The 25,433-nt window shown below is 31.9% G+C and overlaps 1 protein-coding gene across 2 annotated transcripts; it reads left to right on the top strand.

Moving 5' to 3' along the window:
* The first annotated feature begins 706 nt into the window (after positions 1 to 706).
* LOC126744948 (transcription factor E2F2-like) lies at positions 707 to 25,026 on the top strand. Of its 2 annotated transcripts, none has more exons than XM_050452562.1 (8): positions 707 to 1,186; positions 8,014 to 8,138; positions 8,198 to 8,340; positions 8,450 to 8,745; positions 11,021 to 11,175; positions 11,296 to 11,467; positions 14,586 to 15,048; positions 24,147 to 25,026. In XM_050452562.1, exons 2-8 carry the CDS (start codon positions 8,089 to 8,091, stop codon positions 24,272 to 24,274), a joined length of 1,407 nt encoding a protein of 468 aa, XP_050308519.1. In that variant the 5' UTR covers positions 707 to 1,186; positions 8,014 to 8,088; the 3' UTR covers positions 24,275 to 25,026. The 2 variants fall into 2 exon arrangements, with proteins under 2 accessions (XP_050308519.1, XP_050308520.1); XM_050452563.1 differs by lacking the exon at positions 707 to 1,186 and adding an exon at positions 1,288 to 1,682.
* Positions 25,027 to 25,433: the final 407 nt, after the last annotated feature.

Genomic DNA, 25,433 nt, shown 5'->3' with positions numbered 1-25,433 from the left:
GAGAGTCTTAGTGAAGATATATTTCCCGAAACACTGAGAAAGAATGATTCTGTAGTAACACTTGCACAAAACAAAGTAGATGCTTTAAAATCTATGTTTAACTGGATGCCAAAAAATGACGTAGTTTATTATGAGACCATTTTTAGTAGAGTAAGCACAAACAAAAAATAAAATATTAGGTATACGTATTTAGGTATAAGTTTTTGATATGTTTAATGCTTTTTCATTTCGTTTGAGTTTTAGTGCATTCTTTTAAACCTTAAGAATTCGAGTTAATTTCATTTAAGTTGAAGGTACAAAGTTCTATGTTACCAATATCTAATTTTTTTTTAATTTCGTAAAAACTACGGAGTCCTATGTTTTTTTGTTTAAATAAATAAAACCAATAAAAAACGAAAAATCTGCAGATTTTCGTTTTATTCCATATACCTTTTAGCTATAAGAATCATCAAAAATTAAAAGAAATCCAGAGGCACTCAAATGTAAGTAGATTTAAAATGCTTTTTTTTAATATTGATTTTCTCAAAATTGGTAATTTGTAACATAAGACTATGAAATACTAGGGCAGCGTGCTGTCAAAGAATTGACAACGGCATATTAAGTTTCACAAAAAAGTAGCAAACTGTCGCGAAAACCGCAAGTTTCTATCTCCACGCATAAACGAGATACCCTTATAAAACCCATGAAAATGGGACACCCTGTACAAGTTCCACATTTGTACAAGACGCAGTACATTCATAAAATCAAAGTGAACCGACGCGCATCATCTGGAATCGGAACGTATCGCGCGTGTGCCATACGTTCGCGCCATCCCCGACGTTAGCAGATGTTCTTGTGTTTTCGACGAGACGTCAATCCCAGCGAGCCGAACCTCAAACTTCCGACTTCGCGGCCGTTTTTTACCGTCCGGGGGGGCCGTAGCCCCACGAAACCTTCACCAGATGCTCCCTCGTTGTCTCTAGATTTTGTCCGATGCAAAAATTTCGTGATCCGACCGAATCGAATCGCCTTTTTCGCCCGATTTGTCAAGACGTGTCGCGCCTGTCCTGATCGTACCTTCTCGGGCACCATTTTGTTTGAACCGGACGAACATGTCGAAAAAATCAGATTAGTGACTGGAAAAGTTCGTTTCCGGATATTGCGAACCCGAGGAATCATCAGGAACCATCGGTTTTCCGGAAAAAGCGTAAGTATATGCCGGAAATTCGATAATATTCATGCGTATAATAACAGCTTCGACTGCGTCTGTTCTAACGGTCGAAAAATTTACCCCCGCCCTCCTGAAGAGGGTCAAGGGGTGCAGAAACGTTGGGGACGAACGCTCGCCCCCTTTATCAGGTGTTTGGCGTCGATTTTAATTTTTAAATTTCATAATTTATGCGGTTTTATTGACCACAGATGACGAAACTTATCCCCAGGAAAATCCTGTTTACAACTCGTTTATTTTGACAGGCGCGTCTTCCTGTTTCCCATTTAATTCATAGTAATGATATTCCAGATCGTTTTTTTTATTTTTATGAATGGACTTTTAATTAAACTTAATACATTGCCGCGGCAGAAAATTATAGAAGAAAATCAGGTTTCACATTAATGGAAATTTTCTATGGGAAATTTTTTGACGTTTCACTTTACGCTGTCAAACGCCTGTCAAACTTTTGACAGATAAGGGAATTCTGCATGAGGTAAAGGAAATTTTTGTTTTATGTATATTTAGTCTTTAAAAAACTGATTACTTGCATCTCTCACTAGTTAAAACAGGGCTATATCACATTAATTTTTTTTTTAACCCTTTTCCTTAAAATTTGAAATTTTAATCTATTTTAATTCTACCAGCTCAGGAGTCAGTACTGCACTATAGAAACTTTTAAAAATTAGGTTCTATTTGAATATGCCGATGGTAAAGCAATTTTATATACAGTATTGTGCATAAATATAGCAACAAGTGATGTTTTCAAAAATATTATTTGCTCCTTTATTTATTCCATATTATTTCTTTACTTTTAAGTACATGCCTCTGTATTATTTATAAACATACCGAGATATCATAAGAATGCCAATGCAGAGTAAGGAACTTCATGTTTGTTTATTTAGACAATGTGCATTCAACATTCTTGTTTCGCATTTATTTTATCAGTTAAATATCAATTTACCTGCTGTAAAGTTGTTATTTTTGAATCTCAGAATTAACTTAAAATGGGTCGCTCAAAAACAGTCTCTGGTGATGTAAGAAAAATTATTGTGGAGCATTATGAAAATGGTGTTAGGCAGAGTGACATTGCAAGAAGCTTACGGTTTCACAGGTCAATCGTATCCAGAGTTTGTAAAAAAATTCGCCTTACTGGAACAGCTGCACCGGCGCCCATTCCTGGTAGACCCAGAAAAACAAATTTGAGGATGGATAGGCAGCTGCTATGAATTTCCAAAGAAAATCTTTTTTAGTCTTCTTCCCAGATTTTGGCAAAATTAAAAGACGGTGGAGGAGTAAACCTCAGTTTCAGTACCGTAAGGAGAAGATTACTTGATGCCAACTTACTGTTGGAGTTGGACTGATGGAGTGATGTACGTCAGATGCTCCAGTGAGCAAAAATTAAACAAAAAGTACATTTGCCTCACATGGTGGGACATTCTGCAAACACATTTAGTATGGATGAAGTCATGCCAGTAACATTCATATTTCAGCATGACAGAGATCTAAAACATGCTTCTCAATTTGTTAAGAGGTGTCTATCCGATGAAAAAATAAATGTAATGGTCTGGCCATCTCAATCGCCAGACCTAAACCCTATAGCAAATTTATGGCCTTACATTGACACCAAAATCAGGCACCTAACATCCTTAATACAAATATTCTCTTTGAAATAGTGGAAAAGGCTTGGAAAGAAGTGAACAATGACTATACAGTAAAACTCCTCTAATTCGAACTTCTTTATCTCGAAATATTCCCTAATTTGAATATTTTATACTACCTTTTATACTTTTTTATACTTTTATACTTTTATACAGTTTTTTGGTGCGTATGCGAATTAAGACAATTTGTTTTTATTAAAAATAATTATGGCTAAGATAAATTTAAAGTGCTTACCATTATGTGAGAAATTGAAATTAATTGCTGAAGTGGAAAAAGGTGAAAAGAAAAAGAAGGATATTGCCAAACAGTTTGGGATACCACCCAATACTCTGTCAACAATCCTAAAAAACAAGGATAGACTTTTAGAAAAAAAAGATCATTACGCTTCAAACTGTAAGAGGAGAAGGCTTACACCTTGTGTGAATGAAGATATTGTTGAAGCAATGCTCAAGTGGGTTACTACGGCACGAAATAAAAATCTCCCTCTATCTGGAACTCTTATAAGAGAAAAAGCTAAGAAGTTTGCAACTGCTTTAGGACGGGACGATTTTGCAGCTAGTATAGGATGGTTAGATAAGTTTAAAACTAGGCATAACATCGTTCAAATGTCTTTATGTGGTGAAAGTGCTTCTGCAGATTTGGCATCTTGTGAAGAATGGCAAAAGAATGTATTGCCCACTCTGATCGGTCAATATGATAAGGATGACATTTTTAATGCTGATGAAAGGAGGAGTTTTCTTTAAATGTTTACCCAACAAAACACTAGCATTTAAAGGACAAAAATGCCATGGTGGCAAAAACAGCAAGGAACGAATTACAGTTATGGTTGGAAGTAATATGAGTGGGACTGAAAAGCTTAGGTTGCTAATCATTGGTAAGTCAAAGAATCCACGTTGTTTTAAGGGCATTAAATCATTTGCAGTGGACTATGAGTTTAATAAAAAAGCATGGATGGCAAGTGAGATTTATGAAAAATGGCTATTAAAGCTTAATAGAAATTTGCAGCCCAAAGAAGAAAAGTTTTACTATTCATTGATAATTGTCCTGCACATCCCAAGTCTGTTGAATCTAAGTTAAAAAATATTAAACTTGAATATTTTCCGCCTAACCTTACGTCAATCTTACAACCCATAGATCAAGGAATTATAAAAAATTTGAAGCAACATTACAGGAAGCGGATTGTTATGAAAGTTTTACCCCATATGGAAGTGGCAACTCCTACAACTGTGACGTTACTTGACGCAATTCAAGATCTTAATAAAACGTGGACTCTGGACGTAAAAAAAACAAACCATTGCTAATTGCTTTAGAAAAGCAGGATTTGTTAAAGATAAAGTTCAACAAGATGCTGATAACTGGGACGAGGATGACCTTGTTCCATTATCTAAATTAAAAACCCTGTGGACCTCATACAGACGGGCTATAAACATGAGTGATGTTTCATTTGAAGACTATGTGACGATTGATGATAATGTACAAACAACAGGTTTTCCAACTGATGAAGAGATCCTAGAAAGTGTAATAGAAAATCTTGTTCCAAATAAAAAAGGTAGGCTAGTCTAGATTATGCCTTTTTAACACATACAACATACAAAATTTTAGTTTTATACGAAGAAAATACTTTTTTTGGTACTAATAAACAATAACCCCTTAATTAGGCGTTTTTTTCTGTAAGTTGATTTTTCCATAAGTAAATTTTTTAGTCTGTCCCTTGAAGATTCGAGTTAGAGAAGTTTAACTGTATTATGAAATTAATTGAGTCCATGCCAAGACGATGTGCAGATCTTATAAAGGAGAAGGCGTACTACACGAAATATTAAATTGATTTTAATTTAGTTGGGTTATATTTTTTTTAGAATCAAAACTATTTTTTGTTGCTATATTTTTGAATAATAAATTTGCATAAAACAATTTGGTGTTTTATTTATTATGATACAAAGAATATGAAAATATAAACAGGCTCTAACTGAGGAACAATCAGACAAAAACCGATAAATAATCCATTTAAAACAATTTTGAGATATTCGCGAAAAACCGATGGTGCTAAATCCGAACTGTTTTTTTGGTAATTTAAATTTGCTTTGGGTAGGTGCTATAATAAACATTTTATAATAGAAAATTTTAAGTTTTTCAGTTTATTTATAAAAAAGTTATTGCAATTTAAAAAACGGATTTATCGGTTTTTGCTTGAATGAAACAGATTTGTATACTTTTGCTTGCTAACCAAAATAAGTCTAATCAAACGTAGATTTTTTATATTATCTTCTAAAAATTATTTAAAAAAAAAAGAAACATTGCGCAGTCAAACATATTTAGTAAAAATGTTTTTTACCTAAAAGTTTTTCTGTAATTTTAGAAAATGTTAAATAAACAAAAATAAATGCTACTACCCTGATAATGTTTAACAAAGAAAAATAAATGATACCCTAATACAGTCCTTTTAAATTTAACAACAAACTTTAAATCAGCATTCCGGCGTCATCCTCTAGACAGTCACAATGAAATTCTCCATTATTATTTTCTTCAGCATTGATTTCGTTGGGCTCGCTAGTTTAGGTACCAGGTCAGGTCTGCTTCTTCTTTCCATGCAGCACCAAACTGTTGTTCCATTAAATGAATTAAACTTTTTTTCTTGTCAGGAAATGGATGACTCAGCGGAAGCATTTAAATTAAATGGATCTGCCTTTCGCGCTTTTAATAAAAGTTGAGGAGTTTCATTTAAAAGCACTACTTTGTAATTTTGATGGCATTGAACTTTTACAATATTCTCTGCCTTTTTTTGGTTTTCTGTAAGTCTATCCTTTTAAAGTCGGAGATGTCTGTAACTTTTTTCAAACTTCCCTGCAGGTCTTTAATATTATACAACTTCCAATCAATTCCTAGTTGTTTTACACTACCAAACTGGGAATATATATACAAGTCTCCTATTTCATAGTAGCCTTTTGCAACAAGCAATCTTTTTACATTATTTCGAAAGAGCTTTTTATTATGAATCTCTTTGATATCTGCAGGAAGATGATTATGCAGCTTATTTTACCATTGAAAATAAAATATTGTTTTATTGATGTACTGTTGGGTATAGGTAAAGTTACAGCATTGACCCTTTTACTGCTATATTCATGTCTTTCTGTTACATTGCTGTGGTTTCTATATTTAAAAAAAAATATATTAAATATTTTTTTTTCTAAACATGTGCAAAGCTGATTTTGCAATCATATATAATAATATCTAAATGGTCCACTAGGTTTTAAAGCCTATAATTATATGGACTATATTAGTTCTGAACAATGGGTTTATTTGCCTTTACTGTTATATGTTTGCAATAGTGGTAAGATTACATCAACTGGTTTTATAAGTTTAGGAACCAATAATTTCTAAAAATATGGTTTTTGCCTTTATTATTTTTCTGAATATATTTTTACACGGTCTGCTAATTTAGTAAAATATGCTTTTATTGAGAAAGTATTAAAAATGTTATTAAGTGTAATGATATTCACTTTGTGTCAAGTTTCTAATTGAAAATGTGATTAATATTCATACTAGACATATTCCGCCTACTTATCTAGATTTTTTTTGATAGTCTGGTGACACTGTATTAGATTAAACATTTTAACCAATTAAAAAATTCATGCCACAGTAGATTTTGATTGTTCTAAGTTTTCTTTGATTTGATTGAAATTAAGAAAGCTTGATAGATAAGAATGTATCAGTCGTAAGAATGGCCTTTAATAAGATATTATAATTATTATTAATAAAGTTGAAGTTCATGTATATTAAGGAAAAACATAATTCACATTCATCCTTTATATATCTGATTACTGAGAGAAGAGAGTCTCTTAAGAAAAATTACATCATTTTTTGCACTTGACACCTCCATATCATTTTGAAGCCAGTTCAAATGAATAGTCTACATTTAAAGTCTGTGTCCTGTCCCGCAAATAACACTGGACCCCTAATTCCGCACGAATTAATACTTCCCAGAGATCATGGGGTACAGTGTCAAAAGCCTTTGCCAATTCTAAAAACACTGCCAGACATTTTTTATGTTTGTCCAGTTTTTCACTAACCTGCCTAGTCAACTCATATAGAGCATTCAAAGTACTAAGACCACCAATAAAGCCAAATTGTTTCTAGGATAAAAAATTATTTGTTTGTAAAAATTTACAATTCTGTTCTTTAAGCACTTGTTAAATATCTTGGAAGAACTATTGACAATACCTATGGGGATAATTACCTATATCAGCTTAACCACCTACCTTATAAATGGGTGATATAGAGGTTTTGAATTGGCCAGGAACTATGCCTGTTCTAAATATTAAATTAATAATATGGATCAAAGGACTTCTAAGTTTAATGCAAATAATAAGAAGAGACACAAGACACAAGAACATACAGCAAGTACATAATAAATTAACAAACTTAATTATCACACTCAAATTTTAGAGAAGTCATCATCAAGACAGTCCTGTAGTGAGTAAAATGCTTAGTAAAGCAAGAAATTCTCACAGGGATTTACACTGGTCAAACGACATGAAAAAAGTTCTCTGCAGTCAATTCTACAATGTGAATTATTATCGAAAAAGCATAAAGGCAATTTGTTTAATTTGATTTCAAGAGATTGCATGTATATGCAATTTGAAACCAATGTTTTGCTGTACATTTCAGTTTATACATTTCACATTGCTGTTCAATTAAAGAAACTACAAAATTTGCCTTGAAATCTCTCAAGTGAAGCAGATTGTCCATTATAGTATGGAAACCAAATGAGAGACCAAAAATCCTATATACTAACCTGATGAGATACACATGAAAATATGGCGAGTGTAAAAATACATTTTCAAGTTGAAATAACTGTATATGTGACATCAACTTCAAGTGCAGATAGCGACTATACAGAACCAAATCATTTTGTTTTGTAGTACAGTGTGAATAGTTATCATTTGTTGAAGTGTTTTTATGACAGTTCACTTTCATAATTCATAAAAAACCAAGTTGTTTAAAGTACATATTTAAAATCTTGTGCTTCAAGATAAGGTAATGTTAATGTGGCATTCTGAAAGTGAAAGAATTTTCTTCTACAAACTAAAAAAAAAAGGGAACTTATTCAGATATAGACACCATTACAACACCAGGCATAGTAGGAACATTATCACAGACTTTTGCAGGCTCTTTAGAACCAGACAAGGCTCTGACTACTATTTATACCAATGAATCAGTCATAGTAAAACAACCGCACAAACATGCCAAAACCACCTGGGATCATGTATCAGGGTGAGAGCCCTTCAAAAAGGTAAGAACAAACTGATTATATTTCAACACCAATTTTTCTTAAATACTTTTAATTATTAGGAGAATGGCGAATAGCACCACACCAGATATGACCATTGTCAAGGATGAGTACATTAAACAAGAGTTTACGCCAAGCCCTCATATGCTGGACCATGCATATGTGACTCCTCAAAGCCAGATTATTACACAAACACCTGCTTCAGGTGAGAACTTACTTATGTGTGGCATCCTAAGTATATAATTTAGTGAAAAACTTGCATAGTAAAAATTAAATTAAATCTTAACATACTCAAAAGTTCATTTTTACCATAGCTCCCTCTGTTAAGCGAAAATTAAACCTCGAAACCTCGAATTTCAATGTGGTGCCGCTCAGTCACAAACACGAGTTTAAAACGCCACAACCGAAACGTCAGAAAAAGGCGGCGATGCTCCGAAAACCGCGGTACGACACCTCCTTGAGCTTGTTGACCAAGAAGTTTTCAGAATTGCTTCAAAACAGCCCCAACGGAGTGGTGGATCTAAATAAGGCCTCGCTGGACCTACAGGTGCAGAAGAGGCGCATCTATGACATCACCAATGTGTTGGAGGGTATCGGATTGTTGGAGAAGGTAATTGAATAGGCGCATAGTGGAACGGCTACATATGTGACTCTACAACAGCCATTTATCGATGATATAAATGAAAATTAAAACTAAACTTCATAAGTTAATTTCAAACCTCAAGCATCTCTATGACCACCATTTTGTTTCCTAAGCTTTTGTTTGAAAATATTAAATAATGCCTAAAAAAAGTCTAAAACATGATTTTTAACTACAACTTGAAATCTTTGTACTGGCTCTCCTTATCTTGGGCATGTTTTATTAGTCATAAAAAAATTAATTTTATTAGTTTTAGATTTGAATGGTTCGTTTCCCATGGGTGTTAGCTTTACAAACTAATTTAGAATAGTCTTATTAAATCCATAGTTAGTCCTATAGAAGGTGCGAAAAAAAAACTATTGGACTATCTTTTTCTAGAGGAATCTTAGAACTAAGGCCAATAACCTAGGGAAGAGTCAATGAAAAAGGCACATATCAATTTAAACTCTCCTTGCTCCAAAGGAGTTTAAATTTAAAAGTCTTTTATAGGGTAAAAGGAGGAGAGATGGACCACATTTAAAAAAATTAAACGTGCTTCTTTAATAAAAAATATTACAAAATTGGAAAAAATATATACATTGGTATTTTTTTTGGTATAATTAGGAATTCAAAATATTAATTCTAGGCACTAAAAAATATATATAATGACAGGTATGTCATTGGTCAATCTATCCTGCTCTGTGGAGATGAGATGGACCACTAGGGGTAGGATAGACGGACCAGCGGCGTACCGACCATGGGTCTAAAGTGTTCAAAAGACACGGCCCGGGCCCCGCAGGGGCCCGGCGATCTCAGCATCTTGTTAGTTTTTTCGTGCAGATGACAAAAAATTTTACTGTACACTTTAAATTTTAATTAAAATATAAAATGATAAAAATACATTAATTTGAGTAAGTGAGATCGGTGCATGTTACTAACGTTAGGCCGGCATACGTATTGAGAGTGGGAGTGCCATGAAGCGTCGTGCTGTAGTTGGGTTGGGTAGAACCGGCCTTCTCGAATTTATTTTGATTCAGAATTTTTCATCTTGCTGCAGTTTTAGCGAAATTGTAACCGCATGCAATATTTTTCTTACAATTTCTGTTTCAGTAGCTTCTTCAGAAATATCGTTTTCAAAATTAAAAATTATTAAAAATTACTTAAGTGTAATGGGCCAAGAAAGGTTGTCTGCTTTGGCAATTATTTCTATTGAAAATGAGATATCTCCAGAGCTCAATATTGATAATATTATCTCAACTTTTGCAAATTCCAAAGCAAGAAAAAAAAACATTTTAGATGGATTTTTTTTATTATTAAATGCTTCTTTTAGATTAGATAGGATAGGTGTAGGTAGGTACTAAGACATACGTTAACGTGTTTTAATATAGTAATATAAATAAATTTTATACAAAAAAAAATTATTTATTTTATTTTAGGCGTTTTCCTATTAGAAATAGGGGCCCGGCGAAAATTTTGAACACAGGCCCGTGTCGACGTCGGTACGCAGCTGAGACGGACCATGCTATACTTTATCTTTTTTTTGGTGGCTACAGTCTTTTCACACTTATTGCAAAGGTTAACGAAGCCAGAACAAGTTTCATGTAACCAACGTTTACAAATGATACATTGCAGCCATTCGTCTTTTTTAGACGTTTGGTTATAGTCCTCCTTGCAACCACCACATTCATTTTCTAAATCACTAAAGTTTTCTTCACCACTGGAACTGTCATCAAGAGTAACGTCATCTTCAGACACTGAAAATTCATTCACCTTTCTCTTACTTTTTAATTTTCTTACAGGTTTTACGTTCTTTTTGAGTTGTGCTTTTTTCAGTAAAATAAAAAAGTTCACTTCGTAATTTGGAAATTTTCGATAGATGCGGAGGAAAAAAATCAAGATGTAGAAATGTTTCAATTGTCCCCGGTCTACCCTAAATCTTCAAAGTATTTCAAAAGTTACTTGATAGCACGAATATTTTTGTACTAATCAAATGTAAAAAAATAACGTTTTCCGCCTATACAATGAACTTTTCTGTATTCCCTAGCAGTAACAAAGGAAGGTTTGGTGATTATGTTACAACAACATATATACAATATCGGGTATCAATACCTGATTTTAAAGTTTTACTAAATACCCAAAATTCCCGTACTCTATGTCTCCGATTTTATATTAAGCCGTTCCAGTATGACGTGTTCGACTGAAATGAATATAATACGAGATTTTTTCTCATTTATGATAGAGAATTTAAATCTGATCAACTTTGCAGAAATCAAAAAACAACATCCAATGGAAAGGTGGAGCAGATAACGGTAAATTTTTTAATCTCAAGAGAAAGTTAAAACTTCTGGAGGATCGAGAAAATCTACTAGACAAGCAATTGGAAATGGCCGAGAAAGAGTTAAGAAAATTGGGAAATGACAAGTAAGCAATATTATTGAATATATATTAAAATAGTTCACATACATATTACGGCATACTTACTAGTGTTGTTATTCATGTGTAAACAAGTGTTTCAGTCTTTTTACCTTTACATTTTATTAGATTTGGGTATGTGTCGTATAATGACCTGAGATCCCTATTAAAAATGAGGCATAAGACTGTGATGGCGATCAAAGCGCCGCCCAACACTCAGCTGAGCGTTCCTACCGGTGATGAGAGCAACCTCGCTGAAAGATTTAAAATTAGGATGAAGAGCACAGATGGGCCTATTGAGGTAAGTTGATACATGTAATAAAATTATTTATATTGACGCCAATAACTAGCTGAAACTTACTAATTGGAGATATCTCACTATCATTCAGTAAAGTATACTGATTGTATTAATATTTCTTCCAAAAAAAAGGTCCAAAAGTAAAGGAATTGGTCTATGATAAGGAAAAAGAGTGGAGTAACTTATTGTTCGACTAGGTGTCCGTTCGGGTTATCTCTCCTTGGTTGGTTGCTATGAATTCATTGGTTCAGGTGCAACATTTTTTTTTCTTAATTTATTTACCAGTTACAACAATCAGATGTCAATTACATACACTAACTATAACATATTAACTATACATAGGACAATATACTGGGTGACGCAGACAAAAAGGAACACTAAATAACTTTTTTACTAAGATAAACAATTGAAATTTGGTATAGCGATAGAATGGTTTATTATCTTTTGACATATTTTATTATTTTCCATCACTTGGTCAGAGGTCAATCAATGTTCTTTTCCATATAATGCGAAGTTAAGATCAAGCACGAGAAAAGTCTCAATATGTTGTAGAGAAAATTCTGTGATCCACATAATCAAAGGCCTTGGACAGATCACAGAAAATCGCTGTTGACGCACTACCCCGACTCTCACTAAAGTAAATATCCTTTTTATGTATGAGTATGCTTAGATATTTGAAACCCTAATTGCCTTACAGTTATCATTTTAAGAAATGAAAGATTGTTGCACAAGTTTTTTAGACTTGATTAGTTTCCTACAAATACTACGATAACTATTGCAGTAATTAATAAATTTTTGGTTATCACTGAATTTTGTAAATAGAGAGATCATTTGGTTATGTCCGAATTTTTTTTTAGCCTTTAGTAGAAGCAAAACAAGAATTGCCTTTTACGTCGTTTTAGTGTATGTAACAAGTAACTTTCGGGTAAATATTGACTTTAAAACTGGTGAAAAATTCGGAATAGTTCATGACTTGTCAAATTTTCAAAAAAAAAATCCAATTTTCCGTAAATGTCTTGTCACGGTTGCGGGTACGTCATACACTGCATTCTTACATCGTGTATTCAAGTAGAAAAATCTCAAATTAGTTCATTTTCTTTATATGGAAAAATACACGTTCTTCGCATTGAAGTAAGACGTCATACCTATAGATTTAATTTTTTAAATTCCAGATTTCGATAAAACTATTGCATTTGAAATATTATGAAAGTAAAAAATCGATTACTATAAGAGTATGTAATTAATCGAATTATTACAAAGCAAAATACTGTTAACATATTTTTTAAAACCAGTTTTTATATTATACAAATATTTTTAACCTACTGTATAAAAAAGATTATTATATTATGTTTTAACATTTTATTGACAAGCATAATAACATGTGTATATATTTTTATATAAAAAATACAGTAAAAAGTATAAATCTGATAACATGCTTATTCAGTCTTCATTTCATTTCTCTGCAATAATTTTTTGGTTATAAAATACAGACTTGCCAGGCAAATTTCTTGACATAACAATAATTAATATATAACCAACTATTTAGAATTTAAAACCTTTAAAATACAAAAAACTTATAGAGAGAAAAATATACTTTATATACAACTATAACAAGAAAATTCTAAATATTGAATTAATCGAGCAGAATACACACTTCGGTATCATATAATTGATTTCACAAACTTAACTAAACTAAAGCATTATTGCCATAAAAATTGCGGAAAAAATTCTTTGGCACTAAGTAGGCAGAATAACAAATGACTTACGCTTACTAACGCTTACCTAATATATAAATTACCCCAATTAATTCTCAAAAATAAATTTTTTGTCATTATAAAACTAGAGGGAAACAGAAAATGACGCAACTGAAAGATACGTTAAACAAAATGGAATCTTACAGTAATAAATAAGTAGCTCTTTATTTTCGGTCACTTACGGGAAACACAAAAATGTACAAATTTGTTTGTTACCTATTGATCAAATTTTATAAATATATTATAAAACATCTTTAATAACCAACAATGATTTAAAAAAAGAGAACAAGTAAGTTCTCTATACCATAATCGATATGAGAAAAAAATTATGAGTTTAAAGTCAATAAAAATTATATCGTTCAATATTTCATTCCAAAAATGTTGAAAGAAGTTTGTTTTTGATAATTTTATTTGAATCGAAGAAATATCAAGATCCGTACTAATCGTTAAAAGTCTGGGACACATAATCTAGCGAATTTTATGATTATTTGATGATGTAGTTAAAAAAAAATTAATTCTGAAACACTGGCAATGAAGAATTGATGCAATCTTGAAATAAATCTTTAAATCGTCGGCAAAAAATAGTTTAACATGGGCTTATTTATCAACCGATTAAAAAATAATCATATGAAATTATTGGGAAAAAGAAACCGCATTTGAAAAGTGGTTCTTTCCAATAATTTAGTAAACGCCAAAATTAATGGTACGGACATTCTAAATAGGCGTGTAAAAGATTTAAGTCTTAAAATGCAAAGAAAACTATTTTTCCGTGATTATTTGATTTAAAATTAAAACTTTCAACGCATTTATGGCACCCTACTTTAAAATTTAAAAAAAAAAACGATTTTTCCTATGAGTATCAGGTGGTGGGAAACAATAGAATATGTGAAAAGATGCTCTTTTAACTATTCTATCGATATACCAAATTTCATTTGCTTGTCTTGAAAAGTAAAAAAGTTATTAAGTGTTCCCTTTTTTCTGTGTCCCCCGGTATACCTAACCTATGACATTAACATAAAGTAATAAGTGTGAAATATATTGTATAAGAACGTATAAAGAAAATAATTAATTTCTCGAAAACCACTAAAGATAGGTAAAGGAACGACTTATACAAAAACAATCATTAAATGATAGCGTATAGGAAAATAAAATAATATACAGCATATTCTATTTAAAACAACAAAATTGCTACTTTTTTTTGATATAAAAGGCAACGCTGTAGCGCTAAAAATATTTTTAATCGTTAGATTACCAGCTAAAATACACGATGCCAAATGTTAAAAAAAAAATCATTTTTCGTTCTCCGTTAACGTCTAAGGTACCATCATTCACCCTGTATAAAATGCTCTAAACATTCCATCCTCTAGGTATTCCTGTGCCCCGAACCGCCATCGCCAACAAAACAACCGATCGAAACAACCCGTCCGGCCGAACCTCCCATGGACCCCCTATTAAAAGGCTTTAGTCCGGGCAACGGGCTGTTCGAACTCGTAGCTTCGCCCCCCGTGCCCCAACTGGACAGTCCCGCGATGCCGCACTTAAACGCGGTGGGGCGCAGGCCCATCTCGTCGCAACTATGTCGCTCTCTCTCTTTCGTAAAGGACGAGTTCGAGACGGCAAGTGTCCCGGCTCGGGAGGAAACGTCCACGGCGACTTTTGGTGGTTCGTTGCCACCCTGCACCGTACAATTGGATCCGAGATTAGAATCTCCGCGAGAGGTGGCGGGTCTCGGGGGAGTTAGGACACCCTTTAAGGTTGCTTACTTCAATGATAGTCCGCTGGGAGGGCTCAGGGGCCTTGGTGGACAGAATTGTGCTGGCAGTTCTAATGGTAAGTGTCTAGTTAGTGTTTGATTTATGTGTTACAGTCGTAACTATATTGATCACGAATGTGGGTTGCCTTATGGGTGAATTACGCCTCTGGAATTCTGACTGTGACTTGTGTCATTTTTATATCGCATCACAGACAGAGTTCTAGCGTTGTTTTTTCGCCACACCTTCAAGTGGGTAACGCTGTGGATTTAGACTGTTTGTTTGTCTTTTGCTTTTGGTGTTTATGTTTTTTTGTGCGTTTGAAATAATTAATAATAATAATAATAATAATAATAAATAATTTGAATGTTAGTAAATCAGTAGTAATCCTTTTAGAGATTTAGATTATAAACAGAGTTCTTCTTAATAAAATCGTTATTTTGTTACCTAATCCTAATTATGTTTACCACTTTCTGTTTATTTAAATGTACACTATCAGATAAAAGTAAAGCACCACTTACAAAAAAGAAACTATTTAATTATTAAAAATCAAATGGGTATTAGAGAAGATAAAACATTATTTACTTTAAAAGTGCATAGTACGTGTCTATCATTGGCAAAATGAAGTGGCTTTCAAATGTCTAACAAACTACTATGTTATAATTAATGTAAACGATACATTTTATTAACACGATAAAAGTTAAGCAACCTTATTTTTTCAGGATCTATTTCAGGTTACAATCAAAAAGAAAATTTGGAAGTCAAAAATAAAGCTTTTTTTTATTGTTGAGAGCATTAAGTATGCCAAAAGCTAAACCAATTTGCCAAGATTTAAAGCAAAATGGCGGTAGAGGCATTTTTAGACGGAAAGCACTTGGTTGATATTTCCAGGCCTGGAAGAAGTCATTGAATTTTTTCAGTACAGGCCTAGGATTAATTGGACGGTCACTTGTTTTTTTCTATTATCTCCATTTTGCAAACCATTCAGTGGAACAACAGCATATTAAATATAAGTCAGTTCGGCTTTACGAAAAATGAGTCTACATCGGTTGCAGTTCAATAAGTAATATCTGACGTCACTCAATTACTTTAACAATAGGAAATCTCCTATATCATGTGATTTCAGAAAGCTCTTAAATATGGGATAAATAAAAGTCAGATTTTTTTTTAAATTAGACTAATAGATTTGGACAATTCTGTAGATTTAATTTTTTGTGTTTAACGGAATTTACCAAATTTTCTCTATTTTCTTACAAAAGGTTAGTTCAAACAAATGAAATTTAATGATAACTTAAAATGAAAGTGGTCAATCATTTATGTTGTAAAACTTATTGCAAATAGGATACATTAATTTCCGCACCCATGCGGGCCTATCGGCGCTTTGTCTGTGATTGGCTCAGATAATTAAGGCGCGCATTTCAAATCTGATTATAAGAGGAATTATGGTATTTGAGAAAAATAAACATATGGGACACTTTACTTACGTTAATAAAGAAGTTGTTTATTTTAAGACGGGTGCATTCGACACAATCGTCATTCGACATAATGGACATTCGCCACAATACCCGCGAAATATTTTAAACGTTCGAGTATGATCGGTTGGGTCTTTTACACGTCAGCCAATTTTTATTCGAAATAGCTGTAGTGTTGTCATCTAACACAAAATAGGGTTAGGTATAGGTATATTATTTTGTTTACGTTCGAGTCATGCTTACAATAATTAGTTTATATTTATCGATAGTTTGCCAAAAGTTATTAATTTGTGAGTTGTGAGTTCTTCAGTATATTTGAAGCTTTAAGATATAATTACAAAGGACCTGGGATGATACTTCCGGATACTGATTAAGAAACACTATAACTAACTTTGTGTAATTTTCTACTTGGCCTCCTATCCTGTGATTCTTCTTCTTAGAACATTAAATACCTGCATTATACTTATTGCGAAGTGAAGAGGAATTTGACGCCAAAAAAACGTACCATCACTTGGGAAAGTGCAAGTTTTTTTGTGTAAAATTGTGGCAAACAAAGTTCCATTTGACTTGCATAGGTGTGGTGTTTATATAGATAGTGTTTATATTTACTACTTTTGACTAATAAACTTGAAAAAGTGCAATTTATGATAATATGCTGGAGAAACTGAATGATTTTGATGAAGTCATATGCCTCCGAGGATATTTGGATTATAAACTATAGTGTGTCAGCTTAAATATAACATACTGAATAACCAAAAGGACTGTAATAGACTATACAGTTTTTAATTTACTTATACACACACTTATTACTATCGAGTAATTTGTGACTAACATTATTTCTGAATTGGTGTCGTAAAAAAGTGCAATGAGTTATTAGTTAATAATATTTATAAGTAGGAAAAGAAACAGGTTCTTAGAAAATATCATAGATTACAGCCTTATTTAGATTGAGCCAAGTTTTCATTCATATTGTTGAGTTTTGTCAGGGCTGGAATGTATACAAATTACGGTAACAGTTTACTATCTTATCAAACGCCGTTTTTTTGTACGAATTTAAAAAATTAAACAGTTACAAAAGTTAATGTATGTCGTATTTATTATAAATTCGTTGTCGGAGACTCAATCATTTAAAAAAAGAAAATAAAAAATATAAAAATTTTTCCCCTGTTCGTTTTTTTTTTGCGCAGTTTTTCTTATGAAAAATTATTATTCACCCAACAGGTCCTTTTTGCACCCAGTGCCTTTTTATATTAAAAAAATCACTACCAACCCAGCTTAGCCCCAACCAACCCAACCCAGCCCAATACAACTCAACCCAACCATTAAATAGCAAACATATACTAAAAAGAATAATAAGACAGCTATTAAAATTAGTTTTGTTTTTTAATTATTTTTTTTTTAACGATTTATCGAATGGTATCATTATTCGGTCACCTAAAAAAATAGTATATTACCTGTAAAATAATAGCGCTGGCAACCCCGATAATTCAGTGTCTCGAAAGGTTTCTTCGGTACGTATTCTGGTAAGTGATTTCCGATTTGTTGTCTCTCTCGTCTCAACATCATCGAGTATTTCCGAACGGTGTGTTATGTGTCGAGGTCACCCTGTTCGGGCGCTCGCGGAGTCGCTTCGGGGGGAAGCTTCGGGAGTGTGTCGAATGTCCATTGTGTTATTTGCCTGTTTTCCTTTATTTTCAGCAAATGACGGAAAATAGTTTTGTTACATGATCTTATTAATTTTGCTTTTACTAAAATAGAATTTACCTCATTTCAGGCACTTAATAGATAGTTTTGAATTAATTCTCAGGCTATAAACTTCACTTAATTAAAATTTAATATAAAAAATTGATAATTTTATTAAATTCTAAAAAGAACACTTGTTATTATTTTATCTAGTAATCCATTATATTATTTAACTTTTTTATTTTAAAATAAAAAAGTTTAGAAAGGTATTATTTTATTATATACCTATTACACTTTTTGTCTCGTGTCATCCATACATCAGATGCAATTGCATGCTATGAAAATGACCCATAATCAACAAGTCTTTTTTCAACAATGAAAAAAGACTTAAAATATTTATCAGGATCTCAGATTATTAAATATGAATAAAACAACCAGATTATATTTGGATAAAGTAGGTGTATTCATAATGCTGATGCAGAATATTCAAAATTTATAATATTAACCTTATCTATTAAGCAATCTACTAATATATAACATTAGTCGCGCAAAGCGTTCTACTTACAAAAGTTGCAAACAAATACCAATATATATGAAATAAACACTAATATAATATTAATTTTATATTATTTAATTATAACAAAGGTAAAATTAAAATTAAAAAAATATATTTTATAAGTATCCTTCACCATAAATCAACGAATTACATGAATACAAAATATAGCCAACACCACTTAGGTCCAATACCAGAATACTCATAAAAGGAATGACATGCAATAATAAAATAGTTATAAACATTTTGTTATAAATAAATTTATTTAGGTTTTTTGTTGGGATAATACTGCTGCTTTTCTATTTTTATCTTTTTTACTCTTCACCATTTCTTTTTCCTTTACTGTCTGCATAAATCAACCATAAACTTTTCTAAATTATGTTCACCCAATTCACCACCATAATTACGTTATGGATAATTACGATTTTGTTAGCCTTTTGCTTCTTAATTCATCAGTGTGTCCTAATGTGGGTTTCAAATCACTCCTGAAAAATGTCATATAAATCTTTTATTGTAATAATTATTTTAAGCAAATAAATACCTTGCATTTACCAAAATTTAAAGTATTATTCTTGATAGACAAAGTCCTTGAAATCAAATGCTTCTTTTAGACTTTAAATTCTGTTGCAAACATGTACTGACATATCCTAAAACATGATTAATTATTAAAAAATTATCAACTTAAATAATTTTAAAATTAACTAGGTACCTTTTGAATCACTTGTATTACAATTATAGTAAATACATTCTTCTCCATTGGCAGATTTCTTTCATCGGTGAACAGCATAATCTACCTCTCTGTTTTCCGGAGACTTCCAAACTTCAAACTTTGCAAAATTCCTAAAATTTAAAACAGATTCTTTAATATGATTATTATGAATGCTATGAAAAGTGTCTTATTAAAGAATCTTAGAATGTAAAGTTTGTTATGATGTTTTTGTCGAGCCAAAGGGGGCAAATAAATGTGTTTGCTCTCTTTTTCACTCTGTTTTTTATTATTTATATCCCTCATATGCCGATACAATGTTGAAGTTGAAGTAGAAGAAATCTTATTATTATTACTTTCCACAATCTTCACATATTAAAGGCACTTACGTGTTTATATCCATGTTCACCAAATAAAGGTGTAGTAAATTAATGTAAATACAAAGTGGCGTTTTGAATTTACAAGGCAACAAGATAATATAAGTAATAATAATTACTCTTGGTCGCACAAATTGTAAATAAACAACAAAACGGTTCAAAAACTCTGAAAATTGAAAATGAGGTTAGCAAACCACATCAACAGTCCCGCCGATTATTTCGACGATGCCGACCGACAAAATCCGAAAGCGTGATTTTCTTGGTCCGCATGGGTGCGGAAATTAATGTATCCTTTTTGCAAATATTTATATCTTAAATCATAAAACAAATCAAACTGTAAAAATTAATTCCGTAGGTCTTGCATCTGCAGCTTTTGGTGTACGTTTATAATAATTGTGCTTTTGACCCCGTTAAAAGCGGCTAACCTTCCCCTAATGCTTTAACCCATATCCAGGTTTCGGTGCTTAAAAGGTCGTCTTGCGCTGGATTTCGTGCGTGCTGCGTTCAATAACTATCCGTAGCACCATGGGATTCAGCTCAAGGCGGTGCTTGTGTTACTAACCGACGCATTCTCTAGTCTCAACTAACTTTGTCGTTACTTTGTAGAAAATGGCACTGTGGTCGCATTGTCGTTCTCTATTTAACTTTAAACACGCTTTGCCTATTAATTTTTCATGCATATTGGCCCCCCAAGAAAGAAATTTGCGTATATCACTACTACATAATTATAATAAATCGCTAAACGCACTGCAACAGTATTTCCGCAACAATCGCATTTGTTCTCAGTAGTATGAAAGTAAAAAGTAAGCGAGAATTTTAAATCCAAACGGTCTAGTTCCGTTGACATTTGGACATTCCATCATTGTATTCGGCACCAGTTATTACTCTGATTGGTTGATTTGAATAAATCGTGATGCCGCCAAACTATGAACTATTTAAGGTGTCGATTCGCATACCGAAATATTTCTGCGGAGCTGAAATCCAGTGTGGAATGTCACGTAATATTCATTTATGACGGGTACTGGATCCTTAGGTATAATGTGTCGAAATGCAGAGTGGAATGTTAAGATTGTTGATGTAGGTCTTATATAGGCTGTTTATTATTATTTTCTTTTAATTTTGAACAGGGTGTCACTCTACAAGAATTTTTATTTTTCTTTTACAAAGTTTACTCGACAAAACAACGAAGATATAAAAGAGTCCAAGTAAAAATAAAACTTAATTATTATTTATTTAACTTAAAATTTAAACCTACAGTAAAACAAAAAATATTAATAAAATAAGAATACAAAAACATTGTATAAATAAAAAAAACACACATAAGAAAGACATAACCATCAAATGAAAAAAAAATATGTGTATATTCTTCTGTATACAAATTATCACAGTAATATTCATCAAGGCTATAATAAATTTCAAACGCTCTTAATTAATTTAGAAATATGCAATTACATGTTTTTTGACGTGGACTCAAATCTTGGTGTGCATCAAATATAAATGATACCAATTTTAAACTTTTTATCCCCTGATGTTGCACACCGCTGTCCGAAACATGTCGGGAATTATAAGACTGAATGATGTTTAATAAATAACTGTTTTTTAGAAAATACAAACAATATAACGACTATATAATGCAATAATAGAACTGCTAACATAATCTAGGGATTTTTAAGAAGAAGAGTATTTTTGTGTTAAATTGGGAAAAAATATTTGGGTTTGGGATAAAATTTATAAAGCAATTTATGAGTTTTTTTTTACTAAAACATCGACATGAAATGCAATTTCTATTGCAGTTCTTACTATCAGCACAAGCATAAATATACAAGTTTTCAATATCATGTTGACACGTAACATTAAGAGAAAAGGCGTAATTTTAGTTACACTTACTTTTAGTAACCTGTAACGCACCCTTTGTTGTAGTGTGCATTTTTTTACCATTTAACGCACTATGACGTGTCACCATTTTTTTTTTTATGAATGTCTTTTAACAACTTCTTCGCGTTTAAAAGATCCACCTTGTTACGCGACATTCCGCCTAAACATTTCCGATATATACAATTCGGCACCGTATTCCTCATTGTTTGGCGGCATCGAATTTATTCAAACCAGCCAATCAGACTACAAACGGGTGCTGAATCCTATAGTGGAATGTCTAAATGAATCCCCTTGCAATTTTGTATTGATTGTTCTCCCGTATTATGCGTTCTTAGGCCTAATACAGAGTAGATTAGAAAGTAAATTCAAAAAAATTGGTAGTAAAAAATCTATCATTTACTTTTAACATTATAGGCATTTATAGAAAACTGAAAAAAACGACACCCCCTGTTACAAATTTTTGAATTTCTTAACATTTTTTTTTAATGCAACCCTAAATAACCCTTCCTTAAATTACTAAACTAAATACAAACGCAACTGTTCACATTTTTAAGAAATCGCCAGTTTTTGGCTTAACTTGTGTTGAAAATTGTGTCTAATAACTGTGCTGGGAAAATAAATTATTTCACTGTGATGACAAAAGTGGGCGTTCCTAATCTAGTAATTTCAAAATGGTAAGATTTTTGCTAGATTATTGGTTCAATAGGGGTGTATTATTTTTAGTGCATAGTCAAAATAAATGAAATACTTATCAAAGGGAACAAAGATTATCAAATTGATCGAAAACATAGAGTTTTAATCGGTTCCACACTTAGCGCAGAGAAAGTCTTATAAATGGGAATTCCACAGGAAACAATTTTGGAGCCAGTACTTTTCCTGATATATATAAACGATTTTCTTAACTTACCAAACCCTAAGGAATAACAGCTTCATATGCGGATGTGATTGCTAAAAATAATTGGGAAGAAACGAAAATTGCTGCTGAAAATAATAATTAACTTATGCTTGGCTAAATGCTAACTTGCTTAGCTTAAATACTGCCAAAACAACATATATAGCTTTTTCTCTGTATATAAATGATCAACCAAATTTTAACAGTATTACTGTGCATTCATGTAAAAGTAGAAATAATTTTATTGTAACTGCAATTTAACTATACAAAATGTTAGGAATACAAATAGATCAACAGCTCAGGTGGGACTGCCATGCCATATTGATATTACCTCAAATAAACTAAGACGTAATATTTAGAAATTTAAACAACAAAAAGGTTTTCTTAGTACCAAAATACTTAAGCAAATATATCGAGCACTAGTGGAGTCGGTTTTAAACTATGGTCTATGGTATATATAAAAAATGAAGTCTGCAAAAGTGGTTTATTAAGATTATATATGATAAGCCAAGATTGTGTCCGACAGATTAACTTTTTACATTGATATCTTTGGTGGATTTTGAAGCGCTATACATTTTGTCTCTCGTAAAATATATTCATCAGGAAAAAACTAATTATCAAACAATAACTAGATCAAATAGTAATATAAACTTTAATACAAAAAGTCCCGTATAACTCGTCATACTTAAGATTTATTAATTATACAGGCATCAAAATATATCTTTCTCCCACCGGAAATTAAAAATAGGAAATATATATTAGAAAATATAGTGGCATTCAAAAACGTGCGAGATTAGATAAGGCAGATTTATAGTGTCCTCTGAGAACAAAATATCTATTGTTTGTATTTAAAAAAATCCACCAGAACAATATGGAGGAGAGAGCGATGGAGGAAAACCAATGTTTTATAGGATTTTTCATACTTGGTAATTGGTAATAGATATTTTACGCTTAAGCTTTTTCTGTGTTTTTACTTTTTGATCCTAGAAGATTATAACTTTAATATTAAATTGGACTCAAACATAAAATATTGTGATTTTAAAAATACGATTCTATTATTTATTTCACAGACTAAGCTTCTTAGAGCTTATATGCCTCACTTTTATTTTGAGAAATTATTTGTCAATTTAAAGGTCTTCAATAAAGAGCTAGTGTATTGTAGATACTATACTAGATTAGATTTGCCTTTTTTTTTTAGGTGAACTTTTGAAATCACTTGCTTGTTTGTTAAAGTTGGGAAATGATGGTCAAAAGACAGAATTTCGAACACAAGTTCAGCAAAAATCTGATAATTTCTTAAAAATGTAAACAATTGTGTTTGGATTTAGTTTCGTAATTTATCAAAGGATTATTCAGGGTAAAATTTTAAAAAATTGTAACCCCAGTACACTAAAAAGATCAACAGAGGGTGTCATTTTTTTCGGTTTTCTATGAAAGCCTATAATTTTAGAAGTACTTAAGATCGGTGTTTATAATATTGATTTTAAATCTCTGAGCACCTGATCTATTGCTCGTTTTCGGCTTACCGTTGATTATTGGGACACCCTGTATATAAAGGATATATGTATACATACCGTTTATTGATAATTGATAATTCTAAAAGAATCTCTTGTTTCTAGTTATGGACCCATTCTTCTGCAGCGAACCGTTCGTCTCACTAGAACCACTCATGCAGCCCGAGTACAACTTTAGTCTTGACACGGCCGAGGGATTAGCCGACCTCTTTGACTTCTCCGATATCTTGTGAATCCTTTAAATACACGATTATAAATCGTTTAAGAATACAAAAAAAACGAACTGATGACGGCGAGACGCTTAATAAAATAAAGCGGGGTAAAACGTAGAAAAAAAAAAACTGATGATAATTGGTACATATTTGTTTCGCGGATATTTTTCCAAAATTCGATATTTTATGGACTCTATTTTTTCATTATTTTATGTTATTTTTTTTGGGACGTTTTAGGATATATTAAGTATAAAAAAAATCATGACCAAAGTGCCTGTTTTTTTATTGTTTTGGTCGTATCTAATTTATTATTATGTTATTTCGAGAAAGTTTGTGCGTATAAATGGGTTATTTATCAGGGTATTTTCCGGTCGGTGCCATTAACGTAGTTGCACGCTCTGTACATATTTTTAATTGTTTTTTTCCCTTTGGCCCCGTTTTTACTACTATTATTGTTGTATTATATACTTATATATTTTTGTTTTTAATGTTTTTATTATTATAATTATTATTATTTAGATTCATCAATTGTTGTTTTGCAATATATTTAAGATCTCGTTTTAAATAGCGAAATTTAGGAATTAAAAAAAAAAACAGTACAACTTTTCTTCTCGTTATTATTTGTAAATAATATTATAAAGTATGTTTTTTTTTTGTAAGCGAGTATAATACAAAGTCCAACTGATAGAGGCCTTAAAAAAACTTTTTGTAGACATCACTGAGATCCGTGTACATACGTGACATGTCAATAAAAAATATGTGTCATAAAAACAGTTGTTGCATGTTCTTTTATTTTTAGGGTTAAACATTTCCCTAACTTAAGGGCGATTAAAATTTTGTTTTAGAGGACAAGTAGGCCTCTTCGCGAACAAAAGTATGGAAACATTTTATAAATATTTATTATTGTACAGGATGGCCAACTAAGAATGTGAGGTCCTGTATCTCGGAACGTACTCATCGCAGAGGCTTGCGGTAAAAAATATTATCACCAAAATGTCCGCTAGGGGGTATTCAGTTTTCTTTACAATAACGATTCAGGTGGCATAAATTTTGGATTTCAGATGTCCCCACCAAAACAAATCAAGAGGAGATAAATCGGGTTATCTCGCGGGCCGTCCATCTATCTGGAAACGTTTTATGGGGTCTTGCTAAAATATCGCATTTTCTTCATAGTAGCGTT

This window comes from Anthonomus grandis, chromosome 15 (genome assembly GCF_022605725.1).
Source record: "Anthonomus grandis grandis chromosome 15, icAntGran1.3, whole genome shotgun sequence".
Taxonomy (NCBI): Eukaryota; Metazoa; Arthropoda; class Insecta; order Coleoptera; family Curculionidae; genus Anthonomus; species Anthonomus grandis.
Note: the sequence above shows the minus strand (reverse complement) of the source record. Positions and strands in the feature narration are given on the sequence as shown.

Excerpts from the sequence above, each read along its gene's own strand:
- LOC126744948 (XM_050452562.1), top strand. The coding sequence starts at position 8,089 with ATGCCAAAACCACCTGGGATCATGTATCAGGGTGAGAGCCCTTCAAAA. Across the intron at positions 11,176-11,295 it reads AGAAAATTGGGAAATGACAA|ATTTGGGTATGTGTCGTATA; the intron begins GTAAGCAATATT and ends ACATTTTATTAG. Across the intron at positions 15,049-24,146 it reads TTGTGCTGGCAGTTCTAATG|TTATGGACCCATTCTTCTGC; the intron begins GTAAGTGTCTAG and ends TCTTGTTTCTAG.